The following is a 17,177-nucleotide window of genomic DNA, read 5'->3' as shown; positions in this document are numbered from 1 at the left end:
AAATCGCTGTTATCACTAAGTGAAATGCTTCCACTGTACAGGAATCTGAGGTCAATGGTGAAAAGGCTAAGGTCTGAAATGAAATTGTTTGATTTTACAAATGTTGTTCTCATTTTTTTCAGTAACAGAAACTGCTAATCACTATATGCTTAACTATAACTTCAGTTCTAAAAAGCTAAATGTCATCTTTAAACTTTTACTTTGTAGAAACTTAAATATACTTAAAGTACATAAGTGTACTTAAATATACCTCAATAACTGACATTAATGATGCTTCCTATAGATAGAAACTTTAATAATACCCAACAAAATATCTTGTTTTATGCGCAGTCACCTGCCAAGGATTTAATGTGCCATCCTATGCGAAAAAGCTACACAGAATGCATTTCAATTTAAATTTGTCCTCACAAAGGCTACAGAGCTACAGTTCCTCAGCCAGGTTTAGTAGTTTGGTCTTGCTTTGTGCATAAGCAAGGGGATAATTGAAACCCAGCGAGTTTACACATGACTACATGTAGCCTAGTATGTCCTGCAGCAGAACCCAGATTTGGGAAAAAAAACCCTTAATATTTAAAATTACATCAAAATCCTTTACTTACCTATTTTACAGGGCACACACCTTCCTGCCTGCACAGCTACATAATGGCTGGCTAGGCCTAGCCCATTCCTAGAGGTTCAAATACTGGTTACTGCCTCCACCAAGGCAACGTGAACCACCTAACACAACATGACAACTTTGCATTAGAAGGAGCAAGAAGTTCATACAACCCCAACTGCGAGGTACTAACCACCGCTCAGCCAGAACGAAGGAATTAAGGAGATGCAAAAGGACCGTTTTAAAGACCTCAGAGCTGTAGCACACATGAGCTCTCCCTGGCTTTTCTCTGCATAAAATGATAGGAGGCTGCTTCAAGCACCACCAGCTCATTTCTGGTTTTCCAGCCTTACAGAAAGAACATCAGGAAGGCAGCAAAATGTTTTTATCCAAATGCCCATTAACATACAGTAAGAGTTGTCCATGTTCTTTCTCCACGGCACCTTGCTGAAGCTCCAGTGGCCCTCCCCCTCATTTTTTAACCTTTGCAGATACAGAAAAAACAGCTTTGGACCCCAAATACACCTCAAGCGTATACACCTCAAAGCCAGGCTGGCCCCAGGGCCACCCACCCCAGCTACGGGAATACTGCCTAGATGGAGTGGTTTTTTGAACACATATTAAAAGCTATGAAGCAAATTACATCATGTAATCCCATAAAAGGGGAGACAAGCAGAAATGACAAGAAAGGAGGGCTTTTCCACTTTTGAAGGTTATTGCAATAAAGACATTTTCAGAGGAGGAAGCACACGCTCCCAACATACATCATCAAAAGTATGCATTTTTAGATAACATAAAGATTTCTCAAACATAAAAGGAGCTGACAGCAATCAAAGCTGCATTGTAGGGGCTACTGTTGTTGGGGCCACGCGGCTGGATTCTGAAGCTCTCTGAAGTGGCACTATTGATTTTTCTCCTCCACTTTAATACTATGCTAGTACTACACAAAAGTAAGTGCATAATAGTCCACAATCTTCTCCTCGGCACAACTAACAGCCTACTATCAGCTACCCTAAGAGAGGGCTTATCACGAAAGCAAGGAACAGAGGCAAAGGAGAAGAAAATTCAACAAGAAGACTGTGTTACCAGATATTAGTTTTATGAACAGTCTAACAATCTGAATACTTCAGTGACTGGAAAACGTAATTATAAAATCTGTGCAGAACAGTATGAGCTGCTTTCTTGGAGACATGATAAAAGCAGCGGGTCCTGAAGAAAAGCCAATGACTGAAATTCCACTTTTGTGTTATCTTTCCTTCTTACATTCCCCATCTGAGGAAAAGAGAAAAGGTTGTGGGAGATTTAAATGCTGGAAACTACTTTTCTTCTCTGTCATCCTCTTTGGACAATGACGTTATCACATTATCAATACCAGGCCCAGAACGTGAGAGCCACTTTTATGCACCCCCCCACACGTTCATGGAAGCAGGACTTGGTATCTTTACTTTTTGAGAGCATCCTATTCTATGCATACTAAATTTGCAGGCTGCACTTCTCTATCAGCTAGTGGAGAACAGAAATAATTCTGCTGGTGAGAATTCAGATCTTAGCGGGAGCACTGCTCACCACTGGCACAGCTTGTCAGGTATGTCCACAGCATGCCAAGTCTGGATGGTCTTGCACACCCTATACCTCCAGCTCAGCAGCCAGACTATTTCTGATCCTTTCCGCATCACAGCAAGCTGCATTCTGAACCAAAAGCACCTCCCTTCTCAGTTGCTTTCTTCCTTACATCCCTTAATTTCAATTTCTCATAACAAATGGGCATGCACAATGACAGCACAACATGTGAACTTTTAAAAAATAGACCACCACAAGCAAATGAAATAAATGAAAACTGTGTCCTGTAAGGAAAACATAAATAAGGAACAAAAAGTGAAAGACTTCCAATATGACACTTTCCCAAAATGTGATCCTTACACCAAAAAGAACACATTGAATCGTATTCCAGTGCAGAGTTATAGACATAAGGCTGTGCCACACTTCTTACGCACTGCTAAGCACTGATTAAAAAATTAGTTTCATTATAAGATGAATTACCTTCTCTGTGCAGGAGGAGCACTATCAGATGCTTTGACAGTGAGAGCATAGGATTGCCCCACTGACAATACAACTCCTGGAGCAATGGTGATAAGGCCTGTTCGGTCATTGATGATGAAGTCTCCCTGATCCCCAGCCAAAATTTCATATGCTATCTGTCCATTGGGTCCCTCGTCCGCATCTACAGCAGTGAGCTGCAATTCAAAACCAGAATGTCAGCATGCATGGTTCAGTGTTGTAGTTCAGCAGTTTTTTATAAGGCAACTCAGTAGGGATAGAAGAAGCAGAGATGAGGGAAAACTTGAATACTTGTAACATATGCCATAATTTCTGATTACTGTACAACAAAGATACAGTTTAAATGAAGGATAATAGGTGTAAAAACATCATGAAGCAGAAAATAACTGCTTACCTAAGATCGCAAGCAAATTATTTTAAGATATGAATTAAGAAAACTAATTAAGACCAAGTTTACTCTCTGTGGATTGGAATTTATAACACTTCCTATAAAAGGGGGTGGGGAGATACTTACTGTGTTGCAAATCTAACAAGAGGATCATATTTAATTACCAGAAGTTCCCATCCCTCTCTACAATCTTCAAAGTGACAGCCTTGTTACTGCCAGAAATTCTAATATCCAGGTCTTGCATTACATAGCCTTGTTGTGTGGAACTGGAGAACAATGTTTGTGTTATTCACGTGTGCACGTACCGTAAAGGAAGCTGAGCGGAAGGGAAATGGCAGCTATTCCCATATGGATACACACGTAGGAGGCACAACCACGCACATCACTGACACGCCAGGGCCCGTTTCACATGACAACGTGACACCACCTACCTGAAAGGCTGTGCTTGTGGGGGCGATCTCAGAGCCGTATGATAAATGCAACTGAGCATGTACCTCTGCACTTTGTGGCCTCTACACCGTCTCTCTACTGGGACTGTGATTACTCTCACATGTAGCATTTCTTCTATATAATTGTACAATTTTGATTCTCAGCATGGGAAAAATCTAAGGCCTAATATTTTAGACCCAAATTATAATGATGAACATGAGTTGTTACCAATGAAATGAAGGGGTTCTTATCTTGCCCCTGGGAAAGGCAACAGGTTTATCCCACTTCTGTAGCATGCCATGCTAAATCAAACATTTACACACAGGGCCAGAAAATATAGCTCAGTAGTCATATTTGTTTGCTTTTAGCTAAGTGTCAAGTACCAATGACTGACTGCCATACCATAAAGCAATTAACTAGCAATCTGAGATTTCAAATCAGACCCCTGCCATCACACAGCCAGAAATATGCATCCACGCCTCAGTCACGCCAGTTGACAGCCCCACATCCTAGCTAAGCCTTTTCACCTGTCCTCTTCGTTTACACCTATATAGAATAACACAAGTTATTCTACATATGACGTATAATCACACAGCAAACTGCTCACAGTGCCTATCACTTGACCTGTATTACTACGATTAAAATTGCATCTTAATTACCACCATGTTCAGAAAACAAAAAGGAGCACAGCATTCTGTTACATTTAGGGTTGAGTCACCAAAGTACCACCAAAACTATGCCAGTACCTCTGGACTTTCTAAGGTGAATTTCTTCTTCCCATAGGGGTTAGTTTGCTGACACACACACTGGTTTCTGTTGGCTCTGAACTTTGTAGGAATGTATAGCACCTCAAACAGCACATGGGATGACGTAAAGCTGTACGAGCAGTACTTGAACATCTAGGAGGCCACAGCTGCAGCAGGCGGTGGTAGCGCTGCCTGTGCACCCAGCTATCCGGTACCAACAGCAGTGGAGTGGAAATGACAGGGAACGATGGCACAACGGGCTCCTGCTGCTCCCAGCTGCAGCTGAGCAGTTCGAGGTGGGAAATGGCAAGGGGCACCAGCAGGTACAGCAGCAGAGCCCCCCCTGAGGATGTACAAAGCAATAAGAAATCCCAGCCTCAGAAATGATTCCCTGCAGGGCTCCTAAAGTGAGAATGAAAAAAAAGAATAGACATGTAGCTCCTTGGAAGGTCTCTGCTGGCCTATCTGCTTTGGCTTTCTTGACACAAACACTCATGCCAGTGGGCAGCATTGCATGTAGGATTGCAAGTCCAGGATTTAAGGGTAACACACAGTGACACAAAATCTTAGCGATGACTGTGAAGCCGACGGCAGGATCAACAGACGTTATTCTCAGCCAGGGCCAGGCAATACCGCAGGCTAAATGTCTGCCTGCCAGACACCCTTTTCTCATCCCTGTGACACTCTCAAAGTTGACAGCAGTGCAGACAGGTAGAGGAACTCATTCAAGTCTCTGCTACATTAGGATATTATGTAATCTATTAATCAATATAGCATCATGCTCAACCTTCAGCAGGTCACAGCCTTTCAGAGCACTGCCTAGAACTTTCAAACCACCTCTGCCCATTGATAGCTAAAGAACTAGAAGAGTAGAAATGAAACCTTGCAATTAGAACAAGGGAGATGAATAATAAAACCCAAAGCTGTAATATACAAGTTAATCACACTTGCAGACAACATTAAACACCAAGGGGAGTATGTGAAAAACTTGGGGATCTAGCTGCTTTAAAGGATAATCTCCATTCTTTATGCATATAGGGTCAGTGAAATATGAAATTTCATATGAAAAGTAAAAAAATTGCTCAAAACCAAGAACTAAGCCCACAATAGCTTAAACAGAATAAACTAATTGAAATGCTAAAAAATACGTGATTTAGGTGTATCAGCAGAAGTGGAGTTTACCTTCTTTGTGAGGAGTGCAAGCTATTACTGCTGTTGGGGACTGAGCTACTTTATTGGAGAACCAACCATTTTTAACATGGAATAAGTATGAAAACACAGTATTCATCAACTGAAAAGCATGTTAGTTAAGTGACTTTTCTCCTGAAGTAATCAGTGTTCTGCTTCTTTCACACACAGCACAGCGATCCAAAGCAGATTTCCAGCACAGAAGTATTTATCGAAACTGATTTTATTTGAATTCCTGTCATAGATGCTTCCTTCCAACAATGCAAACTGATCACTATTGAACTACAATAAGCAAATCTTCTTAATTCATCCTCTTACAGTATTTTGAGACATACACAGGATAAGCACTTGAAATACCTTAAAAATCATAAAACAGAGATCATCTCCTCTTAGAAGTTTAAAAAACAAATTAATATCCAATGTGTTATTTTTGGAGAACAAATCTCATTCTATATTTTCTTTTGAAATTCTGAAAAAGTCATCCTATGAAGACTGCACTTTTGGAACGTGCTTTGCATTCCATCCATATCATGTCTTGATACACCCATATATTAACTTGCAACAGTCAGAGTTAACACCAAAACTCAGCACATAAAACAGACTTTCTGTGCCCTTTTAGGGTTTAGAGCTTAAAACCCTCTCAAACTCCATTTCTTTAATCACTCGTTCTATAGTTTCTATACACAACTGCCTGTGTTCATTAACCTCGCAAAGAGTAACTATCAAACTAAGTGACATAGTTAAGAAAAGTGCTGTAATAACCTTCTCTCCTGAACTTCAAAAGTAATGCACACAAAAAGATAAATAAAGGCTTTATGCAAAATACAAGGTCCTAAGTATTTAGTGACAGGATTTGGAACAAGGCCAGTTTTTACTGTGATGACATGAAAAAGGAAATTAATTGACTACACAAGCACACAGATTAATAAGGTTAATTAAACTTACAAATACTGAATGCTTTAAAAGATAAGTGATTTGAATAACATTTTGGGGCAAAAACAGGAATCAAAACCAGAATTAAACAGAATTAAGGTTTAACAGCTGCCATAATATACGATTCTATAAATTCCATCTCCAGCTGTCCCAGACCGATAGAGCTTCATAGTTAACAAGATTTGAGAAACACGGTCTAAAATATACAGAAAGAAGTACAATACAAGATTTATTTTACTTTCCTAAGAAACTTTTTGCATCCACCAGTATCAGCTTCATTACATTAACATTTAATGTATTGAAAGTTTTGCAAAATAGGTACATGTTCTACTGCAGCAACAAGTGGTTTTCTTGGAAGGAAAAGGAGACTTACAATCACAGAATCATATAGGTTGGAAAAGACCTTTAAGATCACCAAGTCCAACCGTAAACCTAACACTACCAAGACCACCACTACACCATGTCCCTAAGCACCTCATCCAAACAACCTTTAAATACCTCCAGGGATGGCGACTCAACCACCTCCCTGGGCAGCCTGTTCCAATGCTTGATAACCCTTTCAGTGAAGAAAAATTTCCTAATATCCAGGCTAAGCCTCCCCTGGGGCAACTTGAGGCCATTTCCTCTTGTCCTATCACTTGTTACCTGGGAGAAGAGACCGACCCCCACCTCTCTACAACCTCCTTTCAGGTAGTTGTAGAGAGCAATAAGGTCTCCCCTCAGCCTCCTTTTCTCCAGGCTAAACAACCCCAGTTCCCTCAGCCGCTCCTCATAAGACTTGTGCTCCAGACCCTTCACCAGCTTCGTTGCCCTTCTCTGGACACGCTCCAGCACCTCAATGTCCCTCTTGTAGTGGGGGGCCCAAAACTGAACACAGTATTCGAGGTGCGGCCTCACCAGTGCCAAGTAGAGGGGCACAATCACTTCCCTAGTCCTGCTGGCCACACTATTCCTGATACAAGCCAGGATGCCATTGGCTTTCTTGGCCACCTGGGCACACTGCTGGCTCATATTCAGGCGGCTGTCAACCAACACCCCCAGGTCCTTCTCTGCCAGGCAGCTTTCCAGCCACTCTTCCCCAAGCCTGTAGCATTGCATGGGGTTGCTGTGGCCCAAGTGCAGGACCTTGCACTTGGCCTTGTTAAACCTCATACAACTGACCTTGGCCCATCCATCCAGCCTGTCCAGGTCCCTCTGCAGAGCCTTCCTCCCCTCAAGCAGATCAACACTCCCACACAACTTGGTGTCATCTGCAAACTTACTGAGGGTGCACTCGATCCCTTCATCCAGATCATTGATAAAGATATTAAACAGAACTGGCCCCAACACAGAGCCCTGGGGAACACCGCTTGTGACCGGCCGCCAACTGGAGTAAACTCCATTCACCACCACTCTTTGGGCCCGGCCAGCCAGCCAGTTCTTTACCCAGCGAAGAGTACACCCGTCCAAGCCATGAGCAGCCAGTTTCTCCAGGAGAATGCTGTGGGAAACCGTGTCAAAGGCTTTGCTGAAGTCTAGATAGACAACATCCACAGCCTTCCCCTCATCCACTAGGCAGGTCACCTTGTCATAGAAGGAGATCAGGTTGGTCAAGCAGGACCTGCCTTTCCTGAACCCATGCTGGCTGGGCTTGATCCCTTGGTTATCCTCTACATACCGTGTGATAGCACTCAGGATGATCTGCTCCATCAGCTTCCCCGGCACCAAGGTCAGGCTGACAGGCCTGTAGTTCCCCGGGTCCTCCTTCCGGCCCTTCTTGAAGATGGGCGTCACATTAGCTAATCTCCGGTCAGCAGGGACCTCCCCAGTTAGCCAGGACTGCTGGTAAATGATGGAAAGGGGCTTGGTGAGCACTTCTGCCAGTTCCTTCAGTACTCTTGGGTGGATCTCATCAGGCCCCATAGACTTGTGAGTGTCTAAGTGGTGCAGCAGGTCACTAACCATTTCCCCCTGGATTATGGGGGCTCCATTCGGGTCCCCGTCCCTATCTTCCAACTTCAGGGGCTGGGTACCCAGAGAACAATTGGCCCTGCTATTAAAGACTGAGGCAAAGAAGGCATTAAGTACCTCAGCCTTTTCCTCATCCTTGGTCACTGTGTTCCCTCCCCCGTCTACTAGGGGCTGGAGATTCTCCTTAGCTCTCCTTTTGCTGCTAATGTATTTGAAGAAGTGTTTTTTGTTGTCTTTTACAGCAGCAGCCAGATTGAGCTCTAGCTCAGCTTTGGCCCTTCTAATTTTCTCCCTGCACAGCCTCGCTACACCTTTGTAGTCCTCCTGACTTGCCTGCCCCTTCTTCCAGAGGTCATAGACTCTTCTCTTTTTCCTGAGTTCGAGCCAGAGCTCTCTAGTCAGCCAGGCCGGTCTTCTTCCCCGCTGGCTCGTCTTTCGGCACCTGGGGACAGCCCGCTCTTGTGCCTTTAGGACTTCCTCCTTAAAGAATGTCCAGCCTTCCTGGACTCCTTTGCCCATTAGGGCTGCCTCCCAGGGGACTCTCTCGACCAGTCTCCTAAACAGGCCGAAGTCCGCCCTCCGGAAGTCTAAGGTGGCAGTTTTGCTGACCTCCCTTGCCGCTTCTCCACGTATCAAAAACTCTATCATTTCATGATCACTCTGCCCAAGATAGCCTCCAACCATCACATGGCTCACAAGTCCTTCTCTGTTCGTGAACAAGAGGTCCAGTGGGGCACCCTCCCTAGCTGGCTCACTCACCAGCTGTGTCAGGAAGTTATCTGCCACATGCTCCAGGAACCTCCTAGACTGTTTCCTCTCTGCTGAATTGTATTTCCAGCAGACATCCGGCAGGTTGAAGTCCCCCACAAGAACAAGGGCTAGCGATTGTGAGGCTTCTCCCAACTGCTTATAGAATAGCATCTGTCTCCTCATCCTGGTTGGTGGGTCTGTAACAGACTCCCACCACAATATCTGCCTTGTTGGCCTTCCCCCTGATTCTCACCCATAGACACTCCACCCTATCATCACCATCATCGAGCTCTAAACTATCCAGACACTCCCTGACGTACAGGGCTACCCCACCGCCTCTCCTGCCTCGCCTATCCCTCCTGAAGAGTTTATAGCCATCTATCGCCGCACTCCAGTTGTGCGAGTCATCCCACCATGTTTCTGTGATGGTCACCATATCATAGTTTTCCTGATGTACAATGGCTTCCAACTCCTCCTACTTGTTACCCATGCTGCGTGCATTGGTGTAGAGGCACTTCAGCTGGGCTGTCATCCACGTCTCCTTCATAGAAGTACAACCCTTGCGTGCTTTGAGGCGTTTCACTGGCGTTTCCCTCTTGGCTCCTGTTGCCTTATGACGCCTTACAGCTTACAAAGACACATTCTTAGTCACTATACAAGCTCTGTTCAGACTCACTTTACGCTTGGAGGAAACTGGACTTGAACACTTGACCTGCAACCTTTCCACAGCAACACTTTTAGGGACCTTGCCCTGAACAGATAAAGTGATTACCAACCTTTCCAGTGGCCCTACATTGTTCAACAAATTACATGTTCAGCAAAGTTGGTCTGACTCGTACCGACCTAAAGCAAATCCTGCAGAAACTGTGAGTCAAGCCAGTTCACCTCCCAACGGCTGTCCTTGAAATAAGTGTTCCAGTCAAGCGAGTGCAAGGCTCCAGAGCCACATTCACTACACATTTATGTTGTATAACAGTGTCAAGGAAACAGTACAGTTCCTCTCCAGAGCAGCACACCAGTGAAAAACACTGGGCTGCCAGAACTTAGATGGCAACTACGCACCCCCCTCATGCTTCTAGGGCTCAGCAGTACAACTCAGCCATTAGATGCAATAGGAAAAGCAGTATTAAGTTTCTATGTGTCAGGGGCAAACAGGATTGTGATGGAGATATTCCTAAACTTGAGCTAACAAAACGTAACGCTAACGTAGAGTAGGTCAAAATACTTTCTCAATATCTTCCTTCAGATGTTTCATTAAGTCTCTATCCATTATATTTTTACTTGAGTATATAAGTGCATTTACTGAGAAATGCAAACATAACCCAGTTTTGTCTTCTGTTTCTTCTAATAATGTTTACTTTGTAGTTGGAAATTAATATGCTGATGGACTGAAGGCAAAGGGTTGCAAATAACCACATAAATAAAACCTTAAGTATGGTTTGGAGATGACTTTTACAGAGATTTCCTCTAAATTGTTCTGTGGCTTTATAGCAAGATGCGTGTTTAAGAGCTGTAAACCATGAGCATATGCCAAGCTGCAAATATCCAAACATGTCTAATACATAATTTAGTATGTGTCCGTATGCAAGGATGGCTCAAGTCACATGTGCGTATGTGCAGGGAATGAAAAGAAACTGTTTAAAAGAGACAAAGTGATCCGGCGCTGAGAAGCTGCATTTGAGGTAACGGCAAAACAGTCGCAGAGAAAGCATTTATTTAATGGCTCTAAATAAAATTTGTCCCCGTGTACAACAAACTACAGTTACTGCTCGAGACTAATTCTACTGTGAGCAAGAGATAAGTGACAGAGACTTTACTGTCTGCAGTTTAACCATGTTTTTATCTTTTTGCTTTCATTTCTGACCTTCAGCACAATGGCCGTTTATGCTGCGATGTGTGAAGTTAAGTGCTCTGCGTAACCAGGGTCTAGGGCAGGACCTCCAAATTAACTTGCACTGGTGATCTTAGGCAGAATTGTTTCAGCTCACACAAGGTGAACAGGTAATGCATTAATCCACTGCATAGCTTATTTTCCATTTTTAATCATAGAGTTATTTAATTCTTCTTATAAGAGAGCCCTTGAACATAGGTCATACCTCTGCAACAGGAAATGAGGTAGAAATTAAGATACACAGATAAATTAAAATAGGTTATTTTGGTTTCATACATTCAAAGCAGAGTAAGAACAGCATATCATTCTTAAGGCCAGTTCAGGTGTCCTTCTGTAAAGAGAACATACACAAAAATCTCTTCACAGGCTAAGGAAGTCTTTGACCTTCAGGCAAATTTACGCCAAGATTTAGGTGGATAATGGTTTTTTGCCATCCTCTATCCCTTCTCAGCTCTCTCATTTTCTTGCTCAATATTCTCTGTGCCCTGCATAGTTTAAGCTGTATACAGAAATGAGAGATGTCTAAAGAAACAGAGTGGATTTAAATTACTTATGTGAAATATTATTGCATTACGACTGCATGCTCCAACCATCAATGCGTAACTAGTTTAAATATCTGAATCACAGTAAGAAAGTACTAATAGAAAAGTGGAAAACAGGACAGCAAAATTATAATAATATAAAAAAGATGGAATTAAGTCTTTAACAGGTTTAATATTAATCAGTCTTTCTAGTGATAATTATTATTTACCACACATTTAACTGTTTTAAATGACCGATTTCTCAATCAGCTATTGTGTCTCTTATGGAGCACAATAAAATACCTATTAAAAGCAGAAAGAAAAATCAGATAAGAAATTCTCAAGCTGAAAGGGACAGAATACACAGACATTTAAGAATGTCTGTGTATTCTGTCTGTGTATACACAGACATTTAAACTTAACTGAGAAAATACTCTCCTCAACTAAGGCCTCAAAACAATCTCACAAGTACTCAAAGTAGACAACTGAAATAAAAACTTCCCAAACCAATTCTGTTTTGAACACCCCAATGGTACTGCCATAGCCCCTGCCCAAGAAGTCAGGGAGCAGAGATTTCATGCTCCGCTGTATATCCTCAGAAAGTGGAGGGAGGTCGTTCCTATAAAGGGGACAAGCTTCTCTATCATGATACGCACCAACTTTCTGAAAAATATACAAGCAGCCATGCAAAGCTGCAGCTAACACGTGCAACTGGAAGGCAAAAACATAGATTACCCACCACTACCAGGCTCCCAGATGAAACCAATGCAACTCAGTAGCACACAAATTTGTTTCCACTGTTTCGCTCACTCCTCTAAAAGGCAACAGGGAAAGGAGGGAAATGCCTTGCTCTAACCACCCGGGGGGGGGGGGGGAATTGGAAAAAAAAAAATTGGATTTCATTTGTAATGAATTTTTCTTTTCCTGCTATTTGTGGTTATTTTCAAGCAGAGCCTAAGGATTTTTTAATTTACCTTTTTTTAAGAGTGTACCAGACAGCAAACACAATCTAAACTATTAACTAATATGTTTGGGGTTATTTTTCAGGAGTAAAATCAAAACATTTTCCCACAAAATGGGACAACAAGCAAGTACAAACTGGGGCTATTTGTACATTTTCACGCAACTGCATTCAGCAAAAAAAGAAAAAAAAAAATCTTAAACCCTTATTACACTCAGGATAATAAAAGCAAAGTGGCAACTATGTGAGAGCACTTACACTGCTATATCAGAAATTTGCATTTTTGTAGAAAGATGACGTGCTTCATTAAAGAAATACTTTCTTGATCATCTCTGAAAATAAGTCTGAGTAAAGTCCAAGCCAGTGCTTATGTGTAAATGATTATGAGATTGTACAGATTCACTGAGGTCCGTGTTCTTTTTCTAACCTTTCTCTGATTAGAGAAAGTGGTTTTTACAGACTAATCATACCTGACCTGTGTCATTTTCCTCTGAGAACTATCACAGCTGATCATCACCTCACGGCAGAGAATCTCAAATGATTCTTAAATCAATGATAAGATAGGGTTACAAGATGAGTTTGTTCCAAATACAGAGAACAAGCTAAATATATAATCAAAATCACTGTATTAGCAGTTAAAAAAAAAAAAAAAAGTCTGTTTTCCATTTGAGAAGGTATTTATAAAGCAGAAGCAAGTAGTGACCAGGCAGCACATATCCACCTTCCTGGCCTAAGGAAACCCAGCGGTATGCATGGCACCACAGACTCAGTGGCTACTCATAACTCCACAATACAAATCCCATTCCTCACACTCCTATAACACTGAATGAAAGACTCAGTGCCTGCAGCCCAGGCAGAATAACAAGGTGAGCAACTTCCCAAATACTCCAGCAGCCCAAAATCATTATTACTGCCATTATTACAGCATACAGAAATCTTAAGATGACTCTTAAGGTTTTTTTTATGTCAGTTAGTTTATAAACTCAGATCATCTAGCAATGTAAGATTAGTTGAAAAACCACCCCTCTCCCCAAACAGCCAGAATTTTCTACCCTCTATCTCTGACCACATTATAAACTCACATAGTCTGAAAGTAACCATGTGTTGACCTTGCAGACAGAAGTGTGGAGGAAGGAAAAAACTCACTCTCAGAACACTTACATTTTCCAAAATAATTTTAATTTTTAGCAAAGGCAAGTTTAAGGCCTGACTTCCCCACTACTCATTTCCAACTTCACAATGTCATTCTAGAAGGGACCTGTTCCAGACCTACTTCAGGCATTAGCTAAGTTCAAATGCTCTGCACAATATTTACATCTAAACTTTTCCTCTTACCATTTCTACCCTTGTGCTTTTTTGTCCTTGCAATGTTTCTAATCGGCATAATTCCGTTGATCTGATCGATGCTCTTTATACAAGCAGTTACACAGTGTCAGTGTGGGAAGGTAAAAGGTAACTGCTGCCATGGGCAGTGGAGGAGCAGGAACATAATAGTCTCTCAGACCAAACCAGCTCACAAAGTAATTTGTGTCTCAGCTAAGCTAATTCTGGTGGCACAGGCTAACGCAGATGGCCTTGCAAAGCTGCCCTCTTGCTTTTTCCCAGAAGGAACAATTTATTAAGGAGTTTGTACTCCTGCTGTTTGCACACCTCCAGGATCTGAAAATATTTGCAGTTGAAACACCAGAAAATATAAAGCCTCAGAACAGCACATTCCCTTGAACACAGAAGTATTGTAGCATTGCAGCTGTTTTAGAAAAGCACAGTAGCTGCTCTACTTCACCCCAAGTACCATAACCACAACTCAGGCAGCTCAGAGTATCCTTTATGGCCAACTTTGGGGACTGAAGGGTACTTTGGGGACTGAAGGGTACTTTGGGTACTAAGGCCTTCTTTGGGTACCATTCTTTTCACACATGCTGCAATCTCATTTAGCAACATCTTCTGCCTCATGTTTCCTGGCACAGGCACCTTTAAAAGGAAAAACCATTTAGATACTCAGATACTTTAAATCCACAGCATTCTACTTTGCCTGATGCCCTGCACAACAAAGGCCATGTGATAACCCTAATCATTTATTTTTGGACTAGAGTGCTTATGCTTTAGGAAAAAAAAAAACTTGATGTAAATATTTTCAGCACTGTATGTATCTCTGTACCTTAAATATCAAGTGAATGTATTGTACTCGCAAAATCCACATATTTATACAGGGAGTTAGAAGTTTATGAGATGTTGCAAATACAGCTCCTGAGCTCTACCTGCCTTTCGCTCGTTCAGGACAACAGTATTTGGTCTCTCCCCCCCCCCCCAGCCTTGTGCATAGCTTGAAGGAATTTAATTATGTTTCAAACTTTTATCTTTCCCTCAAATCTCGCTGAAAATGTCCCCATAGCTCTCATTGATGCTTTTTAAGCACTTGTAGCCCAGACTGATGAAAAGACAAGACCAACATTAACGAAGATCGAAGATTGCAAATGCAGCAAGCCAGTACAGCTCAAGTAGGGCATATGTCAGAACAGAGACTGAACTCTCTTCTCCTAATACTGTTAAATCACTGCTACCTTCAAATGCTTAATTCCTGATTATATTCCAGAAAATGGTATTTTATTACTTAAGTCAGCTGATCCCCCCCCCCCCCCCCAATACTCCCACTGTCTTCTCCCATCCTTGAATGCTGATCTCCACTAACAGCATCTTGTCTTCTCATCCATCTAGACTGGAAGCACTCAGGAGCATGGTTGATATCTTAGAAGAATTACCACCCAAAAAAGCCTTTTTCCATTAACTTCAGTGCAACCAGGATTCACCTCCAGTCTGCACTGAAACATAAATCAGTGCTTGCAAACTTTAATTAAAACTGCTTCTCTCTCTGGGCCTGTGTTCAACACATTTTTCACTGCTCATTTGCTCTACAAACAGCTTCTGTAAAAACCAAAAGGTTTTATGACATGGTAAAACATTTCTGGTTATGTTCTACTGAACTGTTTACATGTTCTCCCAAAATGTTTTATTTCAATATCCCGCTAATACAGAGGAATATTTTTTTCTTTGGAGATTTTTCAGATGACAAGGTTTTGTAAAACTTCAGATGAAACAGCTGAACTGCAGCTATACATCTAAGACAGGCCTATAATTTAGTATTAGCAACGTTTTAATAGTTATGTAACTAATGAAGCAGATCGAGATACACAAACTTCATTTCTAGCTGTTTTCAGTGCATCTCCAATTTGTATTACTGAGACCATCTACTGCTAACAAAAAGGGAGTTAACAAGCTAATAAAAAGACCTGAAATTACCTTTATAACGCCTTCCCCAGGCCTCATATCTGTGTAAATCTTGACATTGTATGATATATTGGAGAAGGTTGGGGAATTATCATTTGCATCAATCACCACGATATTGACTGTCACTGCGACACTCTCCTGTACACCATCAGAAGCTGTCATCTTCAGGTAAAAAAAAAAAAGGCAGAACAGGAACATATTTTAATGGTGTGTTCTTATACAATTCCAACTATGAGAAAACAGTGTGACAACTAAAAATCAGCATTTCATTTTTCATTTTTTTGTCTGCACTTACAACTACAGGAAGCTTCAGCTGAGCTTGAGCCTGCAGTGTGCAAGACTCAGGGCAAAAGCAAAGTGAAACAATGCCTTTAAAACGTACTGTGTCAGATTAGCAGGAGAAATGAGAGGGAAACAGTTATGATGGCTGGGGCCGGGATCTGAGCTGCAGTCCATGGCTGGAAGGGCAGAGCCCGTCCCCAGCTGCGCTGAACACCCTCAAGGAGCAGGGCCTGGCCATAACAGCTCACAAACCTAACACAGCAAGGCCTGGGCACGGCCACACACAGGAGCTGCTATACATATGTTAAACCTCAAAGACAGCATTTTAAGGTGGGACTTAAAGAGCTAGAGGCCTTCTTACTCCATAGAGGAAATCTAAGCTCTCCTTTCAAATGCTAAACGGACAGAAAATACGGAGGCATTGTTTGGGAATCCCTGCAGAGGAACAGGGTTTCCCTACAGCACATTTGCAAATTGCTGTAGGGCTGTTAAGATGTTTACTCACAGACTGAGAAATGCCTGAGGAAGTATTAAGTCCATTCAAGCTTTTCTTTTTTTACATATTGCTGGCTGTGGTTTATGTTAGCCTACTTTTTTATTTTGTACTAAAATAAAGCGGAAAGGTCATTTACAGGCATCACATTCATGTCTCAAGGGCCGAGAAAAGACCTGGCAAAGGTGGCCTTCAAAGGCCATGCTGGGTACACAAGAGAAGAGTCAGACTGTGTCATGGGAGAGTGGTGAGGAGCAGGATATAAGCCTAAGACCATGGAGATGATGCTGGTAGGGGGATCTGAAATGTTGCTATCAAATCAAACACATGCATTTCAGAAGAGCACGCTACCCCAATTATCAACTCCCCCCACCCCCAGTATTGCTTCTGCTCATCCTTCACTGGTTTTCTTCTTCTATGCCATATTAACGATCTACAACGATGTTGTAACTAATGATTTTTCAACACTTGCTCTGAACAATGCCTGATGTGCCTTCAAGTGCATTTAGCTTACCGAGAAGGTGTAAAGCTGCTGGACTTCTCTGTCAACAGGCTGCAGCAGGGTGAGGTAGCGGGTGATGCCACTCTGAGTCACAGTGAAAAACATATTGTAATCGTTCAGAAAGAGATGGAGCTGGGGATCCTTGGTCTATAAACAATATTTAAAAAGAGCATTTTATTATAAATTCATATATACCATTAAGTTT

General features: G+C 42.1%; 1 protein-coding gene across 4 annotated transcripts in view; it reads right to left on the bottom strand.

Annotated features, from left to right (window-relative positions):
• The window catches only part of PCDH15 (protocadherin related 15), a 388,852-nt gene that overhangs the window by 178,475 nt on the left and 193,200 nt on the right, over nt 1-17,177 (bottom strand). For all 4 annotated transcript variants that reach the window (XM_075504147.1, XM_075504150.1, XM_075504148.1 and 1 more), the window contains exons 11-13: nt 16,985-17,119; nt 15,708-15,857; nt 2,636-2,829 (exon numbers count right to left, since the gene is read on the bottom strand). In XM_075504147.1, the coding sequence (XP_075360262.1) occupies nt 2,636-2,829; nt 15,708-15,857; nt 16,985-17,119 (479 nt within the window). The remainder of the gene's footprint in view (nt 1-2,635; nt 2,830-15,707; nt 15,858-16,984; nt 17,120-17,177) is intronic.

This window comes from Mycteria americana, chromosome 6 (genome assembly GCF_035582795.1).
Source record: "Mycteria americana isolate JAX WOST 10 ecotype Jacksonville Zoo and Gardens chromosome 6, USCA_MyAme_1.0, whole genome shotgun sequence".
NCBI lineage: Eukaryota > Metazoa > Chordata > Aves > Ciconiiformes > Ciconiidae > Mycteria > Mycteria americana.
Note: the sequence above shows the minus strand (reverse complement) of the source record. Positions and strands in the feature narration are given on the sequence as shown.